General features: G+C 39.5%; 1 protein-coding gene and 1 long non-coding RNA gene across 2 annotated transcripts in view; one reads left to right on the top strand and one right to left on the bottom strand.

Annotated features, from left to right (window-relative positions):
- The window catches only part of opcml (opioid binding protein/cell adhesion molecule-like), a 291,135-nt gene extending 278,789 nt beyond the window's left edge, over positions 1-12,346 (bottom strand). Inside the window, exon 1 of the mRNA XM_020085436.2 lies at positions 11,994-12,346. Within this exon, the coding sequence (XP_019940995.1) occupies positions 11,994-12,054 (61 nt within the window). The 5' untranslated portion in view covers positions 12,055-12,346. The remainder of the gene's footprint in view (positions 1-11,993) is intronic.
- A 5,203-nt stretch (positions 12,347-17,549) lies between these two features.
- Positions 17,550-27,357, top strand: part of LOC138404829 (uncharacterized) — a 36,350-nt gene continuing 26,542 nt past the window's right edge. Inside the window, exon 1 of the long non-coding RNA XR_011238593.1 lies at positions 17,550-17,590. This is a non-coding gene — a long non-coding RNA (uncharacterized lncRNA). The remainder of the gene's footprint in view (positions 17,591-27,357) is intronic.

Genomic DNA, 27,357 nt, shown 5'->3' with positions numbered 1-27,357 from the left:
AAATTCCCAAAGTGATGATGGTGCTTGATAGAAATTTACCAAAAGTCCTTCAGAGTAAGGCACAAATCTTCCACGCAAGTCCCAAAGAACGACGGACAAGTTCCGAGTCAAATCCTATAGCTTAAACTTAAATGATCAAATCTTAAAAAAGTAAAAATCTCTTCATTGTAAACAATTTTAGAAGCAAATTTCTGACATAGTGAATGAATACAATACATGAATATTTTTTAATACACTTCTTATGTATTAGAGCAGGTTTATTGTGCTTTGCTGCTTTACCATTTAACTATTTCTGTTATTATACTATGGTTATAATAATTTGGCAGTAGCACAGTCCATAGCGACTTGGCTTGGCAACCGGAGGGTGTCTGGTTCAAGTCCATCATGGACGGAAGTTGGAGAGGTGCTAGTTCACCTCCTGGGCGCTGCCGAGGCACCGAACCAATTGCTCCCCTGGCGCCTTCATGGCTGCCCACTGTTCCATGTGTGGTCACTGTGAAGATTGTGTTCCGTGTGTGTGCTCCTTTCAAACAGATGGGTTAAATACAGAGGTCAAATTTCCCCATGTTTGCATGTTGCATGCTGTGTGTGGGACCAAACATAGGAATCTCTTAATCTTAATCTTGGACAAAACAACCACTGTGAAGGGGTCCCTTTGCCCTTTGCATGATTGTTATGGCATTAAACACTAATCTTTATAAGCCAAACAATTTATTAATGGAGAAAATAATGAGCAGATGAATCCATAATGGAAATATTTATTTGACACAGTTGGATACAAAATGGTGTAAAAGAGCTCTCCCTAAACCAGCTGCAACAGTGAAGACCTGAACATTAATGCATGAGGGATAATGTCAATATACAATATATAAAAGTAGCAGTGCATTAGGTATACATATTAAATACTGATATATGACTATGCCTGGCGTGTTCTCAGAGTTCATTATTAGTTCTGTTACTTTAGGAAATTATCATAAAGTTAATTTGAATACTTTCTCCACTAATGCTTATTCCTCTTCATACATTGCAAATGAAACTACTCTTTATTACTTTACCTTAAATCATAAATGTATCTATTTTTTTATTTCAGTGTCAGGATAATTATTCATGGTGGCTACAGTGTAATTTCTAACTGTGTTAATATTTGCACTGACTTACTGTTCAATCAAACAAATTGAACATTGTTGTTCCATGTAATTTCAGACTGGCACATTTGGCATATTACACTTAAATTTAATTGACCAACTCATCCGTTTTGCATGCAAATTCTATTATCTTTGGTTTTTTTTTTTCCAGCTGGCAGTCAACATTATACATTTGTTCTTTATTGTTGTCCACTGCAAAATTACAAGATGCTGTTGTGGTTACGGGGATTTTGGCAATGTGTTCCTTGGCACACATTTTAAACAGTTACCTTTTTTTCTTTGGGTCAGTTTTAAAGTATCCAGCATTCTAATGTCTAAAGGTTCAAGTCTCTAAGTGAATTTATAAATGTCTAAAAAATGTCAATGCAATATGACTAATAATTGTTAATGTTAATTGCAAGTGACATTTTAGAGTGAAGGATAAACCTAATCCTGCATCACATTGATGTTCTACCGACAATTTCTACATTCAGTCTCTCTGCAGCTCAGCTTTTCATTAGCTTTTGGATGTGATGGCCTCAGCAGGGCAGACTCTTCTCAGTCTCGACATATCAATTACGTTTCATGTAAATATATTTAGATTTGGTGCCGAGCCCGGTTTTTGTATGTCTCGCTATGAAGCGTAACTTCAAAATCAGAGCATGGACAGATCAATGGAATTTCCCCATGGGGCACCATGAAGAATCAGAGCTCGGAGGTGGATGCTGGGTGGAGGTGGGGCGTGACAAGCATAGGTAGCAGCAGCTGTAGAGGCAGCAGTAATGAGCAGCTGGTTTGTCGGATTAGATAGATAGTTTGTCCGAATATTCTGCAACAAATCAGGACCCCAGATTCACTGTATTATAATAAATGTTGACATGCCAAACGTTACCATATCATTTTTCACTGGATTATGGCCATAAAGCAGCACAAGATGGATATATGTGCCCAGGCCATATATTTGTGTCACACTACGGGTACATCTTGATAACATGTATTTCATTCTATTTCATTAACGTGTATGAGATAACTATTGTGCAGTGGCTGAAAAGTGGTGAAAATAGGGTTTAAACTGGACATGGCTTTGCTAGATGTGAGGAACAGAGGGGAGAAGGAAAGAAAAACACAAGTGAGTTTTTTTTTACCATCGAAAATGTCCATGATTTGGAAAAGTTGTCGGAAAAAGACCGGCGGCCAAACCTGGCCAATCACTGTTCATGTGATGTCCTCATTGTATCTCTGTAGTTCCTTAAGCCCTATTTAGTTGGATGATGCACATGCTTCAGTGTTGCTATGGTGTCGATGCATGCGTAGGCTTGTAACAAGAAGCAGAAAAAACAATGCTATTTATACGGCAGCAAAACATCTTTCTGCATTAAATTGCACCTTTGCATGTGGATTCAGCTCACTGATTTCCCTTGTGGTTGTTAGGGGAATCCTACAACCTCTGCTCTCATTGTTAGTGGAGTGACATTAAGTAAAGTTTTTTGGCCCTATGGCCTCAGGGCTAATGAGCTTACCACTTTATCACAGATTGGTGCATCACAATGAGGCTAAGAAATCTAAAAGAAAAACAACCAAAAAACCATAATAACTTGACTTTGCTGTTTCAAACATTATTTGTCAGTTTGTAAGAGAAAGGATTACACAATGCTGCAATTGTTTTTCTGATCTATCTTACACCATTCACACACTGACGGCACAGTCGACAGGGGCAATTTGGGATCCAGTCTCTTGTACGAAGGCAGATTGGAGGAGGCAGGGATCGAACCACAGCCACATTAGTGGATGACCTGCTTTTCCCCCTGATCCACAGCAAATGTGTCTCATCAAATGCTGGATACATTGTGACGTTGTGTCCCAGGTCTGATCGCACAGCAAAAGCTGTGACACAGACAGAAAACCATGTTCACATATCTGAATATTTGATGTGGAATGGTTGTGAGCGGATGTCCTCGAAAGACGACTTTCATGGAAAATAATTATCGTCTTGCATTTTAAACAGTTGCTCAATGATGCATGCTTTAACAAAAAATATGGAGGATTTATTTGCCACATTGATGATTGATATTATAGGAGCATCGTCCGGCCTCAAGAGAATAAGCCTAGCTCGCCTAAAGAGAAGAAAGCTGCGCATGGGCAGAGATGCCTTCGCTCACTGTACTTTGAAATGCAAGAGGGGTGGAAAGAAATGGGGCAGGAAAAACACTATTGATTAAGTTTGTTTAAAGTTGTCTTATATGTCAGTGTGTGTGCTCTATAATGAAAACTTCAATGAATTAAACCCTCTGTTTTCCTCGCAGTGCTCCGGGGGGAGGGGGATTGTCAGCGGCTGTTCTGGAGCTAGCTGTCTGCAGCGTCTCAGTGGAAACTAGAGCAAAGTGCCTCAGAAGTAATTAAAATGGTTAAGGTTTCAAATAAATTATCTATAAGCTGTAGTTTGATGATGATCCTTTTCTATTTATCCTGGATTTTGTTTTTATTGTATAACAGTATGGTCTGTCTACAGTGTGCCACTGTAAAAACAGCAAAATGTCTTTTTCTAACTCTGTTTGCCGAATATATGAAAATCCGTAAATTATTCTGAGGACCATCTTAAAAGTGATGTCACAATGTATCACTGACATCATGGTCGGGTCAGAATGTGAACTGGACCAATATGTAGTATATTAAGCTGTTCATCTCAATGCATATGATGTATAAACCTGCAGAATATACAATATACTGTAGTTATAAATCTGAGTGGAGTTGCCCAAAGGCTCATTGATGATGGCAACAAATTACAATGTTTCTGAACTTCCAGGGAGGACGTCCAGGTGATGGCCACAGGTAGTGTCCCGGATATTAACTTTTAATTATGAAATGGGACGTCGTGGGGCAGATGTCCAGACAGGGGTCATCAAACAGCTGCATGTTTGCATCATTTCCGAGATGAGCTACATGTTTGAAGCACTACTATACATTTATGGGAAGAACAAAATGAAAAAGAGTAAGCTGAAGGGGTCTTATGATCTCTGTATAGATGAGTGCTACTGCTAAGTTGGTAATAATTGATCGATGTATATGTAGAGACTTCATTAGCTGTGGTGCTTTAATACACAGATTCACATGTCCCCATGGCTGTCTTTACACTGCTGTCTGACTGATTGGATCAGTGAACACCAATGATCCATCAAAGCAAAATTGCTGGCACTCGCCAATAGCCAAACATGTTCAAGTGGTTCATTACAGTAATGAGTCTCTTACATGCACTGAGCATGTGGTGGAATCAGTATCGAGAAAAAGACTTCAAGCTTGTTCTGATAACTTGCACCAGCATCACTGATTTTTTTACATCAAACTAAAACACAAATGGAATCCCTGAATGACCTGATGGCATTTTAACAACAAACATGGGAAAAAAAACAACATCAACATTTTAATAATGGGGTTATTTCTAAACCATAATTACAATTATTTTCAGTGTTAGAGGTAGAATCATATTCAAAGCAAAAAAATCAACAATTACTGCCATTCAACAAATCCAAAGGGGCTGTTTCAGTAAAGGCAAACCGTTGGCACACTGATTTCCCTGTGCTATGGCCCATTTTGATTCAATAAATTATTGATAAATGACTCAATGACGGCTTGTTCTAAATGAAAAAAGCCCTGGATGAAACTGAGCACATTTGTATGCAACAGGAACACCGCCATGCTGTCGTACCAATAGCTTTCAAACCAATTGGATTCTGGTTTAGCGGCCCTTTCTCATATTATAGCCTTGCAGCCTTGTGACACTTGAATGCTTGTTCTTGCTTGTGCCATCCGCCGCCTATTCACTGACAATCTATTACTTGCATCCATTCAAAGACTGCAATGCTCTCATTTAGCCACCAATGTACCCTGATGCCAAGAGACAGTGTTCTCACAAATGCATCCCCTCCAATCAATGTTAGCCTGTGTTCGCTACTGTTACAATGCCATAACTGTTTGTAAAAAGTGACTCACTGTCAATGATTGTTCCATTGTAAAGCTTTCCAGACAAAACCACAATGTCCCAAATCCAAAGTCGATTATGTTACTGGTATCTGAGTGAAATCTGAAGACACGCTTTTGAATTATGTTTCTGGGACTCCAGGAGTATAAACTATGAATGGATTTGGATTTACCGTTTCAATTCTCACGGGAGTGTATGAAGTGAAATAAAGAGGAGCACACTTTCTTTAAATTAAATTATTTCTACATTTATGGGGTGACATGCAGAGACGCTTCACTGCATCTCAAGAAAGAACACTGATATGAAAAATGGGTTCCCTTTTATTGGGGTTAACCACCAACGCCGCTTAGCACGTTTGATATACTTCCAGAGTCTTGAAAGCCTTGCTTCACTCATGGTGACAGAATCCAAATGTGTCATAGAGCTACATGAAAGATGTGATCTCCAGGAAGGGTGACATGGTGATAAATTGTCACACTCTCCATCTCCTTTACAGACGTAAGCTATGTCAACTGTGAGTAATGTGAGGCCATTAAATTTGACATATCATACATTTCAGTGAAAACAACAACAATACAAATAACTTTAACTGTGTGACTCTTCCAGCTGTTTCCAAACTGGGCCTCATGGGTTGTTCCGTTTGATAAAGGGATCTATGGTTGCCATGATTTATAATCACACTTGAGGCTTAGTGACATAAATATAAAATAAAAGCTGATGCAAACGCTGATCATGAACATAAACTAACTAACATAAAAGCTTGTTTTTTTGTTTTTTTTACAAGCAATTTGACTCGCTGATAATTGCAATCCATCATTCTGAGTCTTTGGAATCAATGGGCAGGACCAAGCCGTGGTGTTGTCTGTAGTCAGCTGTAGGTGTGTCATTATGATAAATGACTCAATCAGCTGGACCTGAGGAGGCTATACCCTATGAGTCACACACAGAGCAGAAAAGTTGAGCGAGATTTGGCCTGAACTTTATCTTGTGCCACTGTAAGTTTGATAAATGCACAGCCTCAAGGGAAGCATCGTATATTGGGGAGGAATTAGAGTGTGGAGAAGAGTTTCTCCCCGAGCCGCAGGTTGTCTGAACGATAACACTAGGTGTTAAATAAAATTGTGAACTCTGTTTATAGAACTTTTCTGGTCTTAAGGACTGCTAAAATACTTTACACAATGAAACACATTCACACATGGTGGCTTCGCCATCACTCATACATCCTTTTCACATGCTTACAGCACAGCCGTCAGGGCTAATTTTAGGTTCCGTGTTGCCCAAGGACACTCTGACATGCAGACTGATCAAATCCCCGACCTTCAGAATAGTGGATGACCGACTCTACCTCTCTCTACCTCACTTGACTTCCAGAGACACAGTCCTCCTATTGTATGTCTGTTAATCCCAGAAAGAACTCAGCAATTTATTACTATGATACCATTTTGTTCCCCAAAACCCTCTTGATTCATAGCTGCTAATGGAGACAGCACAGCCCTGACTCATGTAATACCTCATGTTGAACAGCATAGGGACAACAATACACAGAGATGTTTCATTCTGCTCAGCCTGACTGTAAAGAACACATTGTACCAGGAAAAGGAAATAAAACAGTGGGATGTGGCATGACATGGGGAGTTACTGTTTAGTGGAAATCTGTAGAGAAAGTTGAAATGACCTGAGAGGAGGAGTTCACTTGTGCAGCAGTTTTGTCTCAATAAGCTGCTTTTTCAAAAACAGCGGGACACTACGACTTGGGATGGATGAACAGACTTGAAGTACAAGACAGCAACATAGTCTGACTGGGACCAAGGTGTGTATGTAATCAGAGATGAGGAAGGTTAGCTGACATTCAAAGAAAAGGAACATATAGACAAAACATAAATAGCTATAAGTGCTCAGGAGGTGCAGCAGGCTGTCCAGTCACCAGGAGATCGGTGGCTTGATCCCCGCCTCCTCCCGACGAGGTCTCGTTGGGGAAAATAAGCTTTGATGGCTGTGCTGGCAGGGAGTAAATGGTGTATGTGATAGAAAAAGTGCAGCATATGGCAGCAGTGTTTCAATAAGTGAGGTTTATAGTGTAAAGCTCTGTAAATGGTCAATAAGACTATCGAAAACTGGTATTTAAATACAGCCCAAAAGCACAATAGCATCTTGGGAGCTCTAGAGCTGAGACAGTTGAACATGACTTTTAGTTTGAACATGGTTGATGCTCAAGAATGAACTGAGTTTCTAGGGTGATGTAACAGTGGGAGGCATGATAGATCAATGATTTCTAATTATGGAGAAAGGTATAGCAGAAAAAATGAAATTGAATTGGAATTTTACTGTCAGAGTGAGATTTGTTTCACTAATTCTTTACATCTTAATAATTATTATTGTCGTTATCAATAACAATAGTTTTAATAGCAGTTGTCTTTTGGTTTGCCACTTCGACTTTCTACAATTTATATGAATCATACTTTTTTAATAGACACCTTCGAAGTATGTTGACTTCATGTGTTGACTTGAATGACAGCTCTGCCCAGAGTTCACTCAACTCATTAAATCATTAAAAATGATCAGCACAGTTAGAAGCTATATGTCTTGGAGGCAGCCTTGTCTATTGTCTTGTACTGACTCTGGTACAAAGTGGCTCCTGTACAAATCTGTTGGTTGTGTTGTTTCATCTCTAAATGTCAAATAAATCTACAAACACTAGCAAGTGTACAGACACATAAAAATGATGTGTGAACAGACTGCATATGCTTTTTGTGTAAATATGTGGCCCTATATTGTATCCTGCACGTCTACTGAATAGTTTATCAGTTGTGCATAGTTTTATTTTTCATATGTACTAGACCACCTTAATCTAAAGTCATTCAGGCTTCTCCGTTAAAGCTGCTTAGAGGCAGAAAGCAATTGTGCTCAATTAAATGAAAATGAGCCGATAAGGTTGCTTCATGACACATTCTTTAAAAATGTGTGGCTCTCCCAAGGCACTTAGTATCAAAGTATGTTTAAATACACATAACACAGTTTTATAAACTGAAGTGGCATGAGTATGATGCTGCTCAGGGATCGTCAGTGATCCACAAAATTTCTACTTTCCCTCACTAAGGGAAAAGAGAAAAGAAAATTGGAAAGCAAAGGTTTGATGGATGGATAGGTGTATGGATGGATGGATGGATACAGAAAAATATAAATGGTGGACCAGAAAAATATAATTGCTGCCTTGTACAAGCCAGAGAAGTCAATTCAATTGAAGAATACATTTAGTATATTTTCTCACTTTTTCCCACATATATTCTTGGACAGATTCATTTGCATCGGCAAATGAATCTGGCTCCATCCGTCTGAACTCTGTGTCTACAGTGTCATTTTCCTCCGCTTTTTGCAGACACTGAAAGGCAACGCTTTTACATGCTAATATTTTAGTCAGATTGACAGTCCAATTAATTGCAATGAATCAAAGGTAAACAGCCAACAGCAGAGAGTACTGCGTGTTTTAAGATAGGGCCTATTATTCACGAAACATACACTCCCAGCATGTGTTCTTCAGCATGTCTCAGTTGTTTTATGTGAATTCAGCTCTTTCTCTTTAACTCACCAACACAAGCAAACACGCTCACATAGTTCGTAAACAACCTTGTGACCAAAAGAATACCGCCTCAAATCTTCAGAGCGACCGTCTGTCTCAACACCAGCAGGTATGCAGCAGCCGCTCAATCAATAGATGTGTGATAAACTGTGGTCCTGGGCAGTTCTCCCAGGTGTGAAGGTAGTGCGGAATATGGGTATGAATGTGAAGCAGGGCACACAGCACTGAAAAAGAACATGCACACTCAGCAAAACAATTCTCTGGATGAGCCCAAGAGGAGGATAAAGCTTTATATTTGTGTTTGCAGTACATGTAGAACTAACAATTCCTTACATTCAAGATCAAAAGACAACAACAACACACATTAACACATCCAAAGCTATCTAATGTTACGCTTTTATCTAAAGCAAATGAAACCTTTGCGTAAAAATAAAATAAAAACTTTGCTGTGTAATCAGGGGTCGTGAGTGGCACTGATTCCTGGCCGGGTGCAGCGACTTCCTGGGGTCTTGCTGTCACACTGTATCACATCATCTCTGCAGATTTGTCAGCTGCACATTCATGCTGCCAGTCTCCCCTTCTGCTACATCCCAAAGGTGTTCTACTGGATTCACATCTGGTGACTGGAGAGGTCGCCCGAGTTCACTGGACTCACTGTCATGTTCATGGAACCAGTCAGAGACGACAATGACTTTGTGACATGGGGCATTATCCTGCTGACAGTAACCTTTAGAGGATGGTAAAATGTGGGATGCACGTAGTCAGCAACACTAGTCGTATGTGCGCCGAGCAGATGCATTTAAACCATGGCTGAGTGGTATTAAAGGGCCAGTGTCAAGAAAACATTCACCACATCATCACACCACCACCAGCAGCCTGGAATGCTGACACAAGTCTGGATGGTTCCATGAATTCAAACTGTTGACTCCAGTAACTCTTCCATCTGCCGTCTCTGCTGAGGAAAACTGAGATAGATTTATAGATACTGCATTGACCCCAAAGGCAATTTAGCCTCAGCGCAACCTATATCTACATGATTTTACACACTACACAGCTGCCACATGAATGGCTGATTGAATTACTGTATAAGAAACAGGACTACAGATGTTGATAATAAAATGTTAACTGAGCGAACAGAACGACAGTGATATCAGTCTTGTATTGTTACTCTATGCAAGGAAGGGAGTAAATCAAATTGTTCCATTGATGTTTCTGAATTGAAAAAACACTGGGCAAAAAATACTTCCTGTTTTCCTAGGACGTCTTTAAATATAACAGAGATCGAGATAAGAGATAAATGATGCCTGTTGGACTTGAAATGATTTCCATAAGGATGCATCACAAATAGTTATCGAAAACTGAACTTGAATCGTGTTTCTTCATTTTCATACAACATCATCCAGCCTGTGTGTGGAATACCAGCTCGAGGCTATGCAGCAGTACATTTTGCATTCCTATCCAAGTGAATGGGAAAGTAGTGTCATACTTTTGGACCCCTGCAGTCTACAGTTGGCAAATAGTGTAGTGAAATGCTGTGCGCACATGCAGTGTGAAGTATGCTTGCACTGTAGGAGGTCCACCCAAGGTAACACCTGAGGCTGCGAGAGCCGATGTCAAAACATACAATATCTAATATTTCATACCCAGCTGAGCTGCTCCAGACTGCTACTTTTCTATTTTTGAATAGTTGTGTTTGTCTTTATTGTCTGTTTCATGCTAGTTCTCTTTGAGTTATGGCCAGGCTGCAACATCATTCACAATTGGTTAATGTCCATTTAAGATGACAAAATATGGTTTGCCTTCCAGAGCCGACAATTTGCAGAATGACTTTCGATAATGCCATCTGTTGTGGATGTGATCGGGGCTTCGTATTAAATGAAATGAGCATGTGTGGGGTGTGCATGCTGTCAATCATTAATCATGTCACCTTCAAGGCAATAATATATACCCAAACATATTAACTCCCTAGGCTCTTATCATTGCACTGTGATGAAGACATTGCAAAAGAAGAAAGCCAACAAATCTAATTTAAGTACAATAAAAACTGAAATTCATCAGCAATGCCATAACTATCATCAATCTGTCTCTGTCCAGAGTGGGACTAGACTGCTCAGTCACTTATATAAAGCCAATATAACCAATGTTTTGTGATACAGGCGCAAACTTTGAAAATTTGATAAACTCTGTGGGCAGTTTTACCTTTACACCAAAACAAATTCAATTATGTAATGAAATGACTCACAAACTTGTCACTAATCTATCTGTTCACAAAGTCACAACACACATTCAAGGTTGAAGAAACGCTTAACTCAGGACACACAACTTGTTTTATGGCCTTGGAACCTGAGTCGGTAAAATGAAATGTAAATTCATCATATTATTTTCCTGTCAGACACCATCACATAATCCCTTTGAGGGGAGAAAACACATTTCTCTCACTTCAGGTGCTCAGGGCACATATTAGCATTTTCAGACGTCAGCCTCATTTAATGTAATTTCAGTACAGTGCACTCCTCTGTGACTTAACCAGAAAGCTGTTTTTATCTCAGGTGTCCCTGCCATTAATGTCTTCTCCTCATGCTGTGTGGGGAAACTAAAGGTTAAAGGGCCATTCTGGCATATACCTGTATGTCACTGTCCATGCAGCAACTTATATGCAAGCTGCTTTCAGATAAGTACCTTTGCTGATAAATCTGCAAAATCTATTGATCAACGCATCCTGGTTGCTTCCATTCAGCACTTGATCATGGACAAAATCCTTCGATAATATTGACACACATTGTTGAGATGAACTGATCAATATTCATTTCAAATGCCAGCCAGTAAAAATTGATTTTTACATAAATGCCTTAAAAAAGCTATTTCATTGACAGCCGGTTGTTTTAGAAAAAACAGAAGGTGTCTTCAAATGTTTAATTCACTCTGATTTATGATTGATGAAGTAATCCCTCCAGGAAATCCTTGAGATCAGAGCATGGTGTCAACTCCTGTACAGCCTGACGTCTTTAACTAAAGTTGACAAGTGTGTGAGGTGGAGGGAACTTTTCCCGCACTCTGTGAGGCAGACTTGGTGGCGTGACCCAACAGACGGACAGCTTTTCCACAAACTTAGAATCACCTCCTTTCTCTGGCTGTCCCGAAAAACCCCTCATAGGGTCACACTGACAAGATGATTTGTTTACGGACAGCATAAGAAAAGAGGGGAGTATAAGAGTATGCCTCAACAGTGCGACACTGAGTGCAAAGAAGCAGCAGAAGAGTCAATGTAAACACATAAATACAAAGAGCTTAGACAGGAGAGTAGAAGAAGTCTTACCTGGGAACACAAGCACAGCAAACACCCACGACAGGATGATGAAGCATACCGAATTATACATGCTTCCCAAGCAGTGCTGATTCTGATGTGCCGTTTGTTTTATAGAGGATCTTTTTCTATCTTCCCACAAGTGAGCTACAATGAGCTGTCCACTTCACTTAGCTGTTTTTTTCTCTGTCTTGTTCCTGAATGTCAGTTTGAATAGCTTTTCATTCCCACTTGCAGGCTGTACTGAAGATGCTTTAAATCCAGTGCAAAGTAGTAGTTGGTGGCACACACACACACGCACACACAGACACTGGCTCCTCACGCAGCCTTCGATCTCCCTCTCCTCCACGTACTACAGCGCACAGGGGGACCAGCACTCTGCCAGACTGGAGTGTGTGGGGGGGGGGGGGAGGAGAGGGAGGGCAGCCTCCCCTCAGCTGGCATTGGTTGACGCTGCTGTCGATCACCCATGAACAGTCCTAGCTCTGTTTTTCCCTTTATTTATTTTTTTTCTGGCTGCTTTGACTCCTCAGCCGTGCTTTCCTTTTTCTGTCCTCTGTCAGAAATAAAGCAGGATTGAAAACGTGATGGAGGGATGATATTTAAGAAAGGCTAAATAAATAGTAGCCTCCCAATTATTAAAAAAATGTGATTTGGGAATCTGCACAATTTTCTAAAAAAAAAAAAAATATTGTTTGATTTTTGTGTTGTCTGACATCTTGGGGGTATGTGGTTATTTAATGAGGGATTCAGATGCAGTGTTATGACAGTTTGGACTGCTCTTTCCGGCGGAAGCACACACAGTAGATCTGTTTGTTTGTGGAGAACTGAAACACTGGTGAATAGAGATTTATAATGAGATGACACTATGTGATGAGATTCTCCCTTAAATACTCACTGCTGCTATTTTGGATGAAGTCAGCGGTGATGCTGAGTAATTCATTGAATAAAGCAGGTTGAAATTCCTTATTATGAACATGTGCCATATCTTCCTACGCTTAGAACTACACGATTCTCAAGGTAAGGTTAGAATTCAAAGTGTTCAACCCATAATTCAATGTTGATACATTTGTAGCTCCAATCCATCCACTGGGCAGGAGACTCAGATGATTTGAATAAAGCACAGAGGAGAGCTCCTCTCTGTTCTTTAATAGATGTGAGGAAGTGCACATTTGCCAAACCAACCAAGTAGTCCTCATTCTTGACATCTCCATTTGAAAACCACCACAGAGAATAGAATAGCCTCACTGCTGCTCCTTGTGGCCGTTGGCAGTGGGGCACTGTAATGAGCCCCATCAGGCCAAACACACAAGAATGCAACAAAGAGGACGCCACAAAAGTAGTGTCCGGTACAAAGGAATCACACAATCACAGACCAAATCAAGGGCAGAGGAGCCTCTCCCCGATGACTAAGAGCACCTTATCAGCTCTGCTGTGACATGCTCCTCATTTACAGCAAAGAATTATAATCTGACATATAAACCGTTACTTAGCAGTTTGGTCCAACAACTACTGGACTTACTACTGAAATGAAGAATGGACACAGAGCAGAGCGGAAGAATGAATGGAAATTAGGTTTTTGGATATCTAAAGTCATTTTTAGACACTTCAGAGGTTCAGTTTGTGATGTTTGTGCTTAAGTGCACTCGATCAGCAACAAGTCATCGTGGCTTAGCGTTGAGAAAAACTAAATGGAATATATGGGCAGTGAATATAAATCTTGGAACTGAACTGAATAAAAAGATTGAAAAATGATTTCTAATTTCTACATTTAAATTGCCTCTTGATACCACTTTCGACCAACAGATCTGTGTATGAGTCTAATGACTTTTATTAGAACCATTTACTTTGGACAGCTGACACCGATATTGCATCTGATGTCAAGTTAGGTCTTCGTTGAACAATGAACTCTGATCCCCACAAGCTCCTGAATGCAAAATCTCTCATTTGGGAATTAGCACGAGGTAGTTACACATTTTGATTACACGTCATGCTCTACTGAATACTGAGCTTCGTTACTATCAGGAAGTGAATAGTCCCACAACACCCTAAAGTGCAAAATCAAATTAACCTATTTTGATGAAGAGTCATATCACTCTACCTGATCTGGACATGCTATCATGTTATGAGAAACTGCTGGATGTGTTGCAGGGTAAAAGGAGAGTCACCACTACTGGGATTGAATAGTTGTTGGTTGAGTTTCCAGCCTGAACAGGCTTCAGTAACACAAATTGTCATTGTTGGCAGTTGGGAGGCCAGTCAGGTATCATGTTCATGTTGCTGCACCACTGATTGCTTTTGTGCGGGGGAGTTGGATGATTGTGTGAAACCTCCAGTGACACTCTGTGTTAGAAAGTGAATCCATGTCAATTACAGTAAGCATGCAGCTTCCTACAAACTGTAGAAGTCAACAGAAGTTCTCTTTGTCTAGTTTTTTCAAGTTAGTTCATAAACAGAGAAAAAATGGGAGTTTGTACGCAGCCTTTTATGTGAGTGAAATCCAAAAGATATTCAACTTTGTGCCTTTTTGTTGGCATTCCCTCACAGACCCCTCAAGCTTTCCAGCCTACACCATGGGAGCCAGCTTTCTGCACTTTCATCTCTGGTAAATGTGTTTATTAAACAAAGTTTGGAAAATCTCCTAGAATCGGCTGCAATAGTGCCACAACATTGTGACTTTGTATTCATGTGTAAATGTGTAAGTTGATTAGCATATTTGTTTTGGGACAGACTAAATAACTAATGCCAGAGACAATTTCCCAAGACAAATCTCTCTTCTGCATATTGATCAATAAAAAGGACAATGAGAAATAATGGGAATACCTTTGGAACCTTCTTTTCATTTCAACATTTGAAAAAAGAATGAAAGATTTTAAGGGATAAGGGATGTAATTGAATGTGTTTTTCAGTTTTTTTTAGAAAGACAGCTACACCTGCTAATCCAAGTCTCACAACAGTGCTTCTGTATGTATTGGTTGGTATACACACGCACCTTAGCTGCAATTTAGAAAACGGTAAGACGATATGGTCGCCATGGTTCTCTGAATGAAGAGACTCTTTCCACCTAGCTACATATTCCATAAGTTCAAAAAATGTCCCCAGCTGACAGCAGACACGAATGCTTGTTTGAACATTTGTAATTAAACATTCTCGTCTGGATGGACATATTCTGTAAAATGAAGGATATGTGGATGCATTTTGTTTTCTGAAAACATCAGATAAAAAAAAATATCTGCAATAGTGTAAACAAGGCATTAGGGTTCCAAAGCTATCACCATTGCTCTGCCACCTACGTGCTTAAAACCATTATACAAATGTACAATCATCTGAGCTGGCAGGACAGCCAGATGCTGTCTGCTGCCGCTGTACGCTCAAGTGCCAGAAGTTTCCCTTACAGAGGACCCCAACTCCAGATTCATGGGGAGAATCATAGACAACACCATTCGTGCCATTTTGTATGCATGCTATTGTTGGATGGTTTCTGTGGGTTCAAAGGTAGCATTTTACAGAGCATCCAGCACCGGCTGACTTTCTGCGGTGGCTCAAACATGCATTCTGAGCTTTATTTTGATGAAGACAAATAAATACTTGTTGTTGAAGACTTCCCACTGTCTAACTTATCATGCAGAAATAGAATGATCTCCTGATGTCAACACATGCAAGGGTCTGCGTCGTTTGTTTCCCCACACCACAACTTAAACCCCCTCCAGTGGTATTTTGTCCTCTGTGATGGATCCAATGTGCCCTGACGTGTCCCTGAGAGCCTCCTTGGTCACAGGAGCCCAGGCCGCACTGCCGTAGCTGGGGCCATGCAAAGATCATGCAGCTTTTCTATGGCTATATGCACCAAAGTGAATTTGCACTTTTAATCAAAAGTCTCTATCTATTTTCACCGGTTGTGTTTCTGTGTAATGACCTCAACTTCATCACCTAAATGTAGCAGCAGCCTCAAGTCGGGCTTCTTGAAGTAGCTCACAGGTTTGGCTTCATTAAAAACAATATGCTGGTGATCCAACCTGAAAAAGTAATTTTGAAAGACAAAACACTGAAGTGACACTGAAATCAAACCAACCTGTTGTTTCAGTAGGATTAGATTTGTAAAGAGCAACTTTTAAACAGCCTTCTCTTATCTGACCACACTGTATGTCTGAGACTGGACAAACTAAACTGACAAACATTTCCAGTGAGAACAGCAGATGCAAATAACATGAAAAGCATTATAAGTTTCACATCCTGTCATGACAGCTGTAAGAACATTAAAGATGAATCCCAAAATAGTATATTTGATGTGGAAGCAGTCAAAATGTTGTTAAGTCACTAGCTTTTTAATGATCTACAGCAAACGTCTTTCATTAATCACTTCATAATCATGCATCAAAAAGCAACTCATCTAATTATATTCCTCCTGAAATTCTGTTGGCAAAAGTTGACTTTTCAGTTCTGCTACAGCTCAAGGGAACGAGAACAGATTGAACCTCTCAATCATACAATTTCTACTGATTCCTTATTTATGGTTTATCTCTCTTCCATGACCTGAAAATATTCATCTTAGCCTCTCCCTTACAATGAGGACCACAGATCAAATAACCTATAACTTCAATTTTTACACATAATATTTTCTTTAAGGTCTGAAATTGATATCCAGTCTTACTATTGTATGTCACTTGTTTTTAAAGTTAACAAAACTTACTGAGGCAGATCCAGTATTAGACTAGAAAATATACTTTGCCTGTTATGAGGTTGACAGTAGATGTACATCTTTTATGTACAAAACTATCATGGTGATGGTATTATTTTTTTACGTTTATGGATTTTTCTGTGTTCCACCCTGTGTTCCCCTCTGTGTCCCTCGCCACGTTCCTCTCATGTTCCCTTCTGTGTTCCTCTGTGCTCCATCCTGTGTTCCTCTCATGTTCCCTTCTGTGTTCCTCTGTGCTCCATCCCGTGTTCCTCTCATGTTCCCTTCTGTGTTCCTCTGTGCTCCATCCTGTGTTCCTCTCATGTTCCCTTCTGTGTTCCTCTGTGCTCCATCCCGTGTTCCTCTCATGTTCCCTTCTGTGTTCCTCTGTGCTCCATCCTGTGTTCCTCTCATGTTCCCTTCTGTGTTCCTCTGTGCTCCATCCCGTGTTCCTCTCATGTTCCCTTCTGTGTTGTTCTCTGCGTCCCTCTCCTGTGTTCCCTTCTTTGTCCCTTGCTATGTTCACCCTGTGTTGCTCTCATGTTCCCTTCTGCCTTCCTCTGTGTTCCACCCTGTGCTTCTCCTGTGTTCATCCCTGTGTTCCTCCCTGTCATGGTTATTGTATTTTTTGTTCTCGTTTATGAAGAGTGTTTTCAGTTCAGTTTAAACAGTGTTTTTGTTACGTTTTGAATTCATGTTTTAAGTTTGTTCAGTGTTGCCCTTTTCCTGTTTTATTTTGTAGTCCCTGCTCCTGGTGTGTTTTCCCCATTTGACTTCCTGCCCTTGTCAGGCTCACCTGTTTGTCCTGTGCCACCTGTCCCGAGTTACAAATTAGTTCAAGTGTGTATTTAAGTCTTTGTGTTCGCCCCATGTGGTTGTTGGTTCGTCATCATTTTCTCCATGTGTCTCGTCACATATCGCCTCGACCTCGGTAAGTGTTGATGTATTTCCTGTGGTTTCTCCCTTGTTTTGCCAGAGTGCACCTTTTGCTTTATTGAAGATTTCTTTTGTTACTTTTACCTTTTAAATAAAGGACGCTTTTTGTTAAATATTTAGTTCTGTGTCTTGGTCCTTCCCTTTCCCTTTTCCTACCATGCCCCCCCCCCCTTCAAACCTGACACAAAACATCCTAAAAAAAACTTAAACACAGCAATAATGCATAAACCCAAAATTATAATGTATGCATATCATTTGCATATCAGAGAAGAGATGGATATTGTGGTTTAAAAAAACTATATATAATAATCACTGTTATAAAAATGGTGCTAATGGATTTGCTTGATATCTGAGACTCATGCTTCAGTAGCGGCCTGGGGAATGTTTTGTTTACTTCAGAGTCATAATCAGCCCTATTCACTTGCACAATTGCAGCCTATTGATCTGCATTGGTGTAGTGAAGACAGTTGCCCAGTCCTCCTCTCTAATTTGCAATTGATAGCCTCATTAGTCATGCAAAAGAAAATTGCTCATGCTCACAATCATAAGCCTTCTCACATCTAAAAGGTAAGATGAATCCCATACAGACGATTCCTGACAGCCAGACATTTTGAAAGGCTTTTGATTACTGTGCAGGTCATACACTGATTGAAAGTTTGAAGTCTCTTTTGTTTAATCATTGTTAAACATACCACTAAGTAAAATGGCACAACTTGATGAAGATATGCTATAACCATATTTGGTATTTATTTATATTTAGTCTGAAATATGTTGATACTGAACACAACAGAAAACACAGCATTATTTTCTACCAAAATATTTGATACACTGAAATATTCAATTTGAGTGACACCAGCAATATTATGGTGTTGTTTTGAGTCTGACAAGTTTTGTTTAAGGTTGGGGAGGGTCCAGGTCTGGTCACACTGTGGAGACTGTGGATGTAAGCCTGTTTCTGTGGCATGGCATGTCCACTTTGCACATCACCAACACAGCGACTGTCTTGTGTGGTCGGCCTCCAACCAGAAGGTCAGTGGCTCAAATCCCAGGTCATGCCAAAGTGTCCTTGGGTGGTGAACCACAAAATTGGCCCCTCATAGATGCTGAATGCATTGTAAATCGCTGTGGATTAAAGCATCAGCTAAATGACATGTAATGTATAAGTGTCCTGAGCATGGTGCACTACATCAGCTCCTGGTTGGTTTATTTTTATTTCTAATTTGTTTAGCTCTTGAAATGTAGTCCACTTAATACAGAAAAACAAAAAAAAAGAATACAAATATCTCAAGATGAAAAAGTGGTGCCATACACATAGTAGACACTAACAAAGATGTCAAGGGAGCTTTTAGTGAGAAGGGCTGGTGTCGATGTGCTGTTAACAAAAACACATGATCGACACAAGTGTAACGTCCTGCCTCTGCCTGCCACACCACTCCACTCCTGAATTCTCCGGAGGATTTGTTACTGTTCATGCGTCTCATTGTAGAATCTCCTGCATTCTGCATACTTGAAAGGCAACTTCTAAAGAAGGGCCAGACCCAAGTCTCCAGAGTTTCTCTGGACGTCATGTCTGAAAGCAGCTTAATTCAGCAGCAATGACTTTAACTTAACTTTAGTTGTCACCCGTAGATTGTTGGTCATAATTCATCATTAGTTGAGATTCAGAGAGAGAGAGAAAAACATTGTCTGTATCTCAAACTGACCAAACAAACACACAATATTCTGTCACTAATATCCCTTTTCTTTCTTGGCGCGCACAGATCCAGAAAAAGCTTTATATGCACTCAGAAAACAAGGTCGAATTACAGAGATAACACAAATATACTGTACATGCTTTTGTTTCAACATGCATGTTTATTATATGTGAAAAAGTGGAAAAAGAAAACTTTAACATGAATTAAAAATGAAGTAGTTTAGTCTTGTGTGTTTTGAGCATTCTATGTTAAGTTAAACTTCACTCATGTCTAGTCTCGTCGTGCACTTCCTGTTTTATTTTGAACTCACCTTTTCCCTCTCGTTTCAGACCCTGACTTCCTCCCTTTGTGCGATTTTCCCACCTTTGTGATCGTCTTCCCCGCCCCTGATTGGTTTCACCTGTCTTCCCCGACCTCATGTATAAATAGTCCTCGTCTCCCTTTGTCCTGTGCCAGTTCGTCTTGTTCAGCCCGTGGGTGTTTGAGTACCACTGTCAGCTCAAGTGAAGTTTATGGTCTTTTTCGGTTCTCAGTCTTGTGAGTGTTTATTTGTTTCTTTTCATATCCTCCTAGAGAGCACCTTTTGTTTGTGCATCTTTTTTCAACAAACAAACCCTTGTTATATTCACTTCGGCCACAGTCGTGCATTTGCATCCACCAGCTTCGTGTCTGAGGTCGTTACCATCTGTTGCATTTGACACGGTACATCACAAGCTCCTATATATGTTACCACTGGGAAATGTATTAGTGACCATGGTGTGAACTGTCATTGTGATGCTGATGATACTCAATTATATCTATGCATAGCGCTAGAAGATTGATGCTCCAAACAAAGTTATTAATTGTCTTTTCAGCGTGGAAAAAAGGATGAGCAACAATTTTCTCAAATTAAACGAAGATAAAACATAAATTCCTCTAATTGGTATTGATAATCAGAGACAAAACATTATTAGCAAACTAGGAAGTCTGGCACATCACAACAAATCAAAAGTAAAGAACCTGGGTGTTACTCTTGTCTCAGAACTAGATTTTAATTCACACATGTCACAAAGATTGACTTTTATCATTTAAGAAACCTTGCAGAAGTTAAACCGTACCTCACTCTGGAAGATGCTGAAAAGTTGACTTGTGCTTTTATACTTTTTCTTATCTGGACTACTGTAATGCACTATATTCAGGATTACCAAAAAAATCCATTAATCGACTACAACTTGTAAAAAATTCAGCAGCCAGGGTTTTAGCAAGAAATAGGAAAAGGAATCATATTACTCTGGTTTCAGCAACTTAAAACTGGCTTCCAGTATCACTGAGGATTGATTTTAAAATTCTATTACTTATTTTTGAGTCTCTTAATGGTACAGCACCCTCATACATCTCTGATTGTTTATCTGAATATGCTTCCCCAGTTTAGGGAAGCAGCTTACTCTTGCTATGCACCAAAGGTTTGGAACAAACACCACACATCAGACAGGCTTTTTCTGCTGATAGTTTTAAGAAACAACTCAAGACCACTAATGATGACCTGTTTTCCACCTTTAGCATTAGGCTAAAGATACAAGCTGTTTCCTGTGCGTGGCAGTTTACATTTACGAAAAATGTATTAAATTGAAGAATTTATTTTTTTTATCTCCCTGGAAAACAATTATATGTGACACAACTTAAATGCATTTCAATTGTGTAGAGTGTGATGAAGAAAATTAAGAAAAGCTGCAAGTCAAAGAGCTTGGACCTGATCAGCCAGACATTTTTATTCAGAAAACTTTGAAAGACAGAGGAAGACAATATCACAGATCTTTTTCAAGAAGACAGCTTGTCTAACTGCATGCAACGGAATCAATGCTCTATTTTGCCTTCCCTGCCTCCAATTTCAAACAGGAGGATCAGAGCCAGAATAGATCCAGAGAAGTATGACTGATCTAAAGCACTTTTCAGAAAGGGCAAAGCAGCACGAGCAAACAGAGGTCCACATCATTAATGTATAATCAAAGAATGACTTGTTTTTTAATTTCCTGATTTTGGTTTTCTAATTGAATATGAAAAGAACAGATGATACACGGATTTAATAGCACTGACATCATATATAGAAAATAACAAATGATTAAAAAAAGAAAAGCATTTTATATGGAAAGCAGAGGAATCTTATGTCACCAGTGTGGATTTAGAAGTGGACCCTGTCCTATGCTTGGAAAAAGAGGTTAAGAAAGCACAAGTGTTTTTCAGTGTAGAAAAGGCATAGGATATGGGTTAGAAGGAGGGACCAATATTTAAATTAAACATGATAGTGATAGTAGGTAGGATATATAATTGGATCAGAGGCTTTTTATTTGATAAGTTTATTCAAGTAAGAGTTGGGACAGCTCTATCAGGAAGGTATATGGTGGAAAATGGTACTCCTCAGGGCAGTGTCATTAGTCCAATATTGTTTCCCATTATGATTAATGATGTTTGCTCTCAAGTTCAGGATGATATGTGGAGGTTGGTCTTTGCTGATGATGGAGCCTTGTGGAAAAGGTGAAGGAATATTTAACATATTATGGGAAGAATATAAGAGGCAATTAATATGTTAAATACATTTGTCATATTCATGGGGCTTCAAGTTCTCAGTGGAAAAAACTAAAGCGTTAATGTTCACTAGAGAGAGAGTTGTTGATATGTAGCTCACACAGAATGAACATATACACAGGGTAGTCTCCAAATGTAGAAAAATAATTTATGTGATGAGATGTCTAGCGCTCGTTACATCTGTGCTAGACTATGGTTGTATCACTTATGGTTCAGCAGCTAACACATTGTTGAAGAAGTTGGAGGTTGTGCAAGCTCAAGCTTTGAGACTCTGCTTTCAAATCAAGGCCTGTCTACTCTTCAAGTTGAGGTGGGTGAAATGCCTCTTAGGTGGAAACAGTTGATACAATTGCTGGGCAAATCTTCAGGTGCATTCTGAAGATAGACATCAAACCACAAAGGTACTTCTTCCATGTTGGAAGAGTGAAGGAGCAAGAGGGAGCGTTTTGTGTGGAGCAGTATAAAAGTAGCCAGAGACATTTCATTAAGTCAGAAAAGTTTTATCCGGACTACCACCCTGGCTTCTCCCCTCAGTGTCTACTGATTTCTACTTTATGGAGAAAGTGCAAGGATGTAAAGATTATGGCGATATAGCAGTTTTGGTGGAAGATAGACTGCATTATACAAACATTTGTTCCAGTATTTACAGATGGATTCAAACATCCTATCACAGGAAGAACAGGTTTTGGTTTCAGTACACAACACAAGATTCAGTGAACAGGAGAACCTTGGATAATTTGTCAGGTTACACAGTGGAGATTGAGGCAGTATTGCAGTGGGTAGAAGAGTTACAAATAAGGAAGGTTGTTTTGTTCACAGATGTGTGCTCAGCATTCATGTTGTTAAAGTTAAAGTTAACCATTGGCAAGATTGAGTTAATGAGATATTTCAAAATATTAATATTGTGAGTACTTTTATATGGAATAAAGGGCAAGTAAATTGGAAGCAAAAACAATAATCAATGGAAACATTAAAGGATGACCGCATAGCTGGGATGTAGCTCACACGGGGAGGACATCAGAAAGGAGCACCACAGAGGAGAACATTTTTAATAAACTGTGGATAGAACATATGAGACCCAATATTACACTGCACTTAATAAACAGACATCTAACAGGATTTTGTGATTACTGCCACATAGAGGGGTCGGTGGGGCATCCCATACTTTAATACTGTAATAAGTATGTTAGAGAACGAAAACAAAGAGCTCAAGAGGTAATTTGCAAAGCATGGAGTTGAAGAACTGAGTTTGAAAATAGTATTTACCATTGGAATAGGGAGTATGCTCCATTATCTGAGGGAGACAGGACTGGACAAAATTATTTAGTATGGCTTAAATAAGTCAGATGTTCAGGATATTGAGACACACAGTGGATGGTGGTAATGCGCCTCCACAGTCTGTGGATGATGTGTAATCTGTTGTAAATGTTGTATATTAAAAAATGTTGCTTTAGCGGGGTATTCCCTAATTTCAGTGCTTTTATGTACCTGTTACAGGGCTCAGGTTGAGATCCTATAAACAGATAGGATTTCCTGTATAAACAGGAGAAAGAATGACACAGACAGCTACTGTGCTGAGCAGCTTCGCTCAGTCGAATTTATTCACAAATATGCAAAATAATAATTTCCTTTCTTTTTATCATGTTTCTGTATTTTGTTCTATGTCTTCAAATGTTATCTTAGCAATACAAATATCCGAATACATCTCTACATCTCTTCACACTTACTTTCAAACAGCTCAAATAAAACATACATTCTCAATTTCTCTGTTTAGTGAATTCAGTGTAATATTGTATTCTCGTTCAGTCTATTAACTGAGATATTATTAGTGTTCACAACTATTGACTAATAAGCTTTGCCTGGAAATATTTCCCTTATTCAATCTAGACATATATATATATATATATATATATATATATATAACAGTGTAATACTGAAAATAAACAAAATAAATAAACAGTGCAACAATATAAATGCATGAGCTTTAACAACATTTTACAGAGTATATGTATGTATGTGTAAACAACTCGTATAACAAGAAAACATATTTATTTCACAGAAATAGCATTAACCAAAATATTAACAAATTCCATAAGAGGTGACCATATATTTTATGTGTGTCACACCCTCCCTGACAAAATAATAATAGCTCCAGTAATTTCCAAACTCTTAAACCCTTAAACCTCAAAACTTCCAGAACACTTTACTAAGAGATAAGTAAGTCAGTACACAAATAGTGGTGCAGTGTACTGCATAATTGAGGTGTATGGTAGGATGTGATATGGTGCGTGTTTGTCCTCTTGGACAAGTGTCTTCTTCATCAGCAACCAAGCCAAATATCACGTCCACAGGCAGACGCGGCTGATGGCCATACATCAGATAGAAAGGTGAGAACCCAGTTGCCTCATGCCTGGTACAGTTATATGCATGGATGACGTTTGGGAGGTGTTCTCTCCATCTTTACTCTTTCTCCTCCTTTAGGGTTCTGAGCATTTGGAGCAACGTGCAGTTAAATCTCTCAGCAGGATTTCCTTGAGGATGGTGAGGGGTGGTTTGTGAATGACTTACTCCTTTCAGCAGTTGCAGGGTTTTGAACAACTCATTCTCAAACTCACTCCCATGGTCATGGTTTGGTTTCCCTGGGTAACTGAACCTTGGAATGAAATCATCAAAGAGTTTCTCTGCAGCCATCTTTCCAGATTTGTTTCTGGTCCCATAGGCTTGTGCAACCTAGTAAAATGGTTTACAACAACCAGGATAGATAGATAGATAGATTACTTTTTTCATCCCCGGAGGGAAATTAAGTCGTCATAGCAGCAGGATGTACTCAAAGCCTCTTTGGCTAGACTCCAAGTGAAGGTAATCAACAAACAGAAGTTTGAGGGGTTAACTAGTGGTAATCAGTGTTGGGCACGTTACTTCAGTGGTGTAATGCATTATTTATTACTTGTTACTGTATTTTAAAAATAATTAGTTACATTTCAATATTACTGTCCTTGAATTGTAAGTCATTACACTACTATTACATTACTTTTGCATTACTTTCACCAAAATAACAGGAAATATGGATTTGTTGTTCTCAATAGATCTTCTTGTGTTCAATACAGCTCATTACACAGCAGGAGGTGATGTGGTATGACATAATGACTGAGCTAGGCTTAAGGCTAACAAAAGTACACTATAATGGTTGCAGTTATGGCTCATGTTGCAGTACATTTTTATAATAGGAATACTGTAACTTTAGGTATTCATATTGAAATCAATAGAGCTAGAGCCTTCTACTGTAGATTGTAAAAAAAGTCAAGATACACAACCCTTTTACATTTCTATCCCTTTATTCTCTTTTATTCACAGAGAATTCACAGCATAATGACACATCGGTTATGCTTCATCAAAAATAAAAAAATATTAGTCCTTGGCCTCAAGGGATAAAATAATGCCAGGCCTGAGGAGAAAAAAAAAAGTGGTAACCCTTAAGATCACTTACAGCTAGACTATTAACTCAAACTATTAACTTGAACTACTAACCCTCACCTATATGGAGTTACCTAGCCACATTTCAAGGTGACAGAAAAAGAAACTGAAGTGCTTCAAATGAAATGAAAGTGCTTTGGACGACTGGCCCTCATAAGAATCACAATTTCAGACTTCAAACAAACAGAGGTAGCATGCAGCCAAACAAGGCTGGTAAAGTTAACTTATATAGCCTTTTAAAGGTTCTATGGTGGGGAGCTATCCTGTTTTCTACGTACTTCACTAAAATACCCGTTAAAGCACAACAGAAGAAGGCGCTAAATCGCGTTTTTAAGTGAGCACATGACTCGAGACTGAAAAGTCTTTCAACTGGTGCGCTGGATGGTGAAGGTGCATTGTAACGGAGAGCGATTCTTTTAATTCTTGGAATCCGGTGGAGGCTTTCCATCACAGGGGCAGAATTCAGGTAAGATGTTACCTCTGTTTCCACTGACATGGGTGCATCAGCCGAGACACTGACCTGTTCATCAAAAGAGAAAAAGTCCTCCTCACTTGGAGTGACCACGGCAGGTGGAGGGGCATTAGGCATCAGGGCTGCAGGCTCCTCCATTGGAAGGGAGCGGCACTCTGGTGTAAGGAGGAAAGTGATGTGGTCTCTTCTGGTTTCCTCTTTAACCCAGCGCAGCTTGAACTTGGGCAGTGAGATGGAAGCCAATACCGCAGCTTTGGAATCAATTGTATGTAGAATGTAGAGTCCGACTCTGCAACTGCTGTCATCTTCTCCTCAATCAGCACTAGCAGTAAGAGGAAGTAAACATTTGCACAGATTTTTTCTCCTCTGCAAACTCGCAATGTTCTCTCTCAGTACCCACATGACCCATGTCATCATGGAGGTGTTGCCCAACCATAGATCGATATTAGGCTGGCAGGACCAGTTGGTTTCTGTGGCTTGTGTTCCTGTATAGTAGATTATCCTTGAGGTAAAGTTTAGATTGTTGCTTTTCTCTTTCAGTCTGATTATTTGATTGATGGCGGGACCATCTCGCTGAGCTTTTATAAGCTCATTGTGGCTCATGGTTGGGAGGAGCTCTGGTGACTGTGAGGTTGAACTGTGTTCCGACAAGTTCATGACAGCTACATAAGCATCTCCTTGCTTAGCAGCTCTGCTGCCTTCCCAGATTGTCTGAATGATGTCTCTGGAGACATCCTCTGTGCATTCTTCAGCATAGCTGTCAATGTCTGTGGAGTCAACAAATGCTTTTCCTGGTCAATATTTCAACACAAACCAGATGTCTCATACAAGCCCCATGGGTCGATGGCAGAAACAGGTGAGTTGGTACTGTTGACCTCAGTGGTTTGATCAGTTTCCAGTAGGAATGAGGGAGAACACAATTATCTGTTCAACCAACTCAATTATCCATATTCGTACTCGGAAGTGGGCGGGACTTAGGTTGTTATTTTATGGGTATGGGTTGATCAGAAGTTGCTATATTTATTTTGTATTAAAGCTATTTACAGAACATCCTTAGAATTGAGCTACAGATCAATGTTTTTGATCACAAGAGTAAGATAACTATTCCGAACAAGTTTTTTTACAAACTTCAGTGAATCAAACACAGCACATAAAGTATTAAGTGAAATGCAGGGCTTTTTGTACTACCTGTCTTTTCTACTACCCTGGGGGGGTGCTAAATATTCTTTGTTAAAAAAATCATAGACAAACAATTTTAAGTTTTATTTTTTATAGTGTAGAGGAATCAAGATTCGTTTTTTTAAGAAGGGGCTTCACTAGATGCATTTAGAATGGCTCTGCGTATCAGCTTATGCTTTCATCAGGCTGATGAACAACCCTTTTGAGTGCCTGGACCTGGATTCTTCATGCCATTATTTTTGGACATATATTTTCCTCAGGTTTTTTTGACATGTATTCCCTTCCACGAGCACCAGTGGATTAAGCGACACTAGTAGTGCTCCTGCCACCTCTTTCTTTTGTTTGAGAAGAGGTTGGGGTTGACTTTGGTGTTTTGTTTAC

The sequence above is a fragment of the Paralichthys olivaceus genome, chromosome 15 (assembly GCF_024713975.1).
Source record: "Paralichthys olivaceus isolate ysfri-2021 chromosome 15, ASM2471397v2, whole genome shotgun sequence".
Lineage (NCBI taxonomy): Eukaryota > Metazoa > Chordata > Actinopteri > Pleuronectiformes > Paralichthyidae > Paralichthys > Paralichthys olivaceus.
Note: the sequence above shows the minus strand (reverse complement) of the source record. Positions and strands in the feature narration are given on the sequence as shown.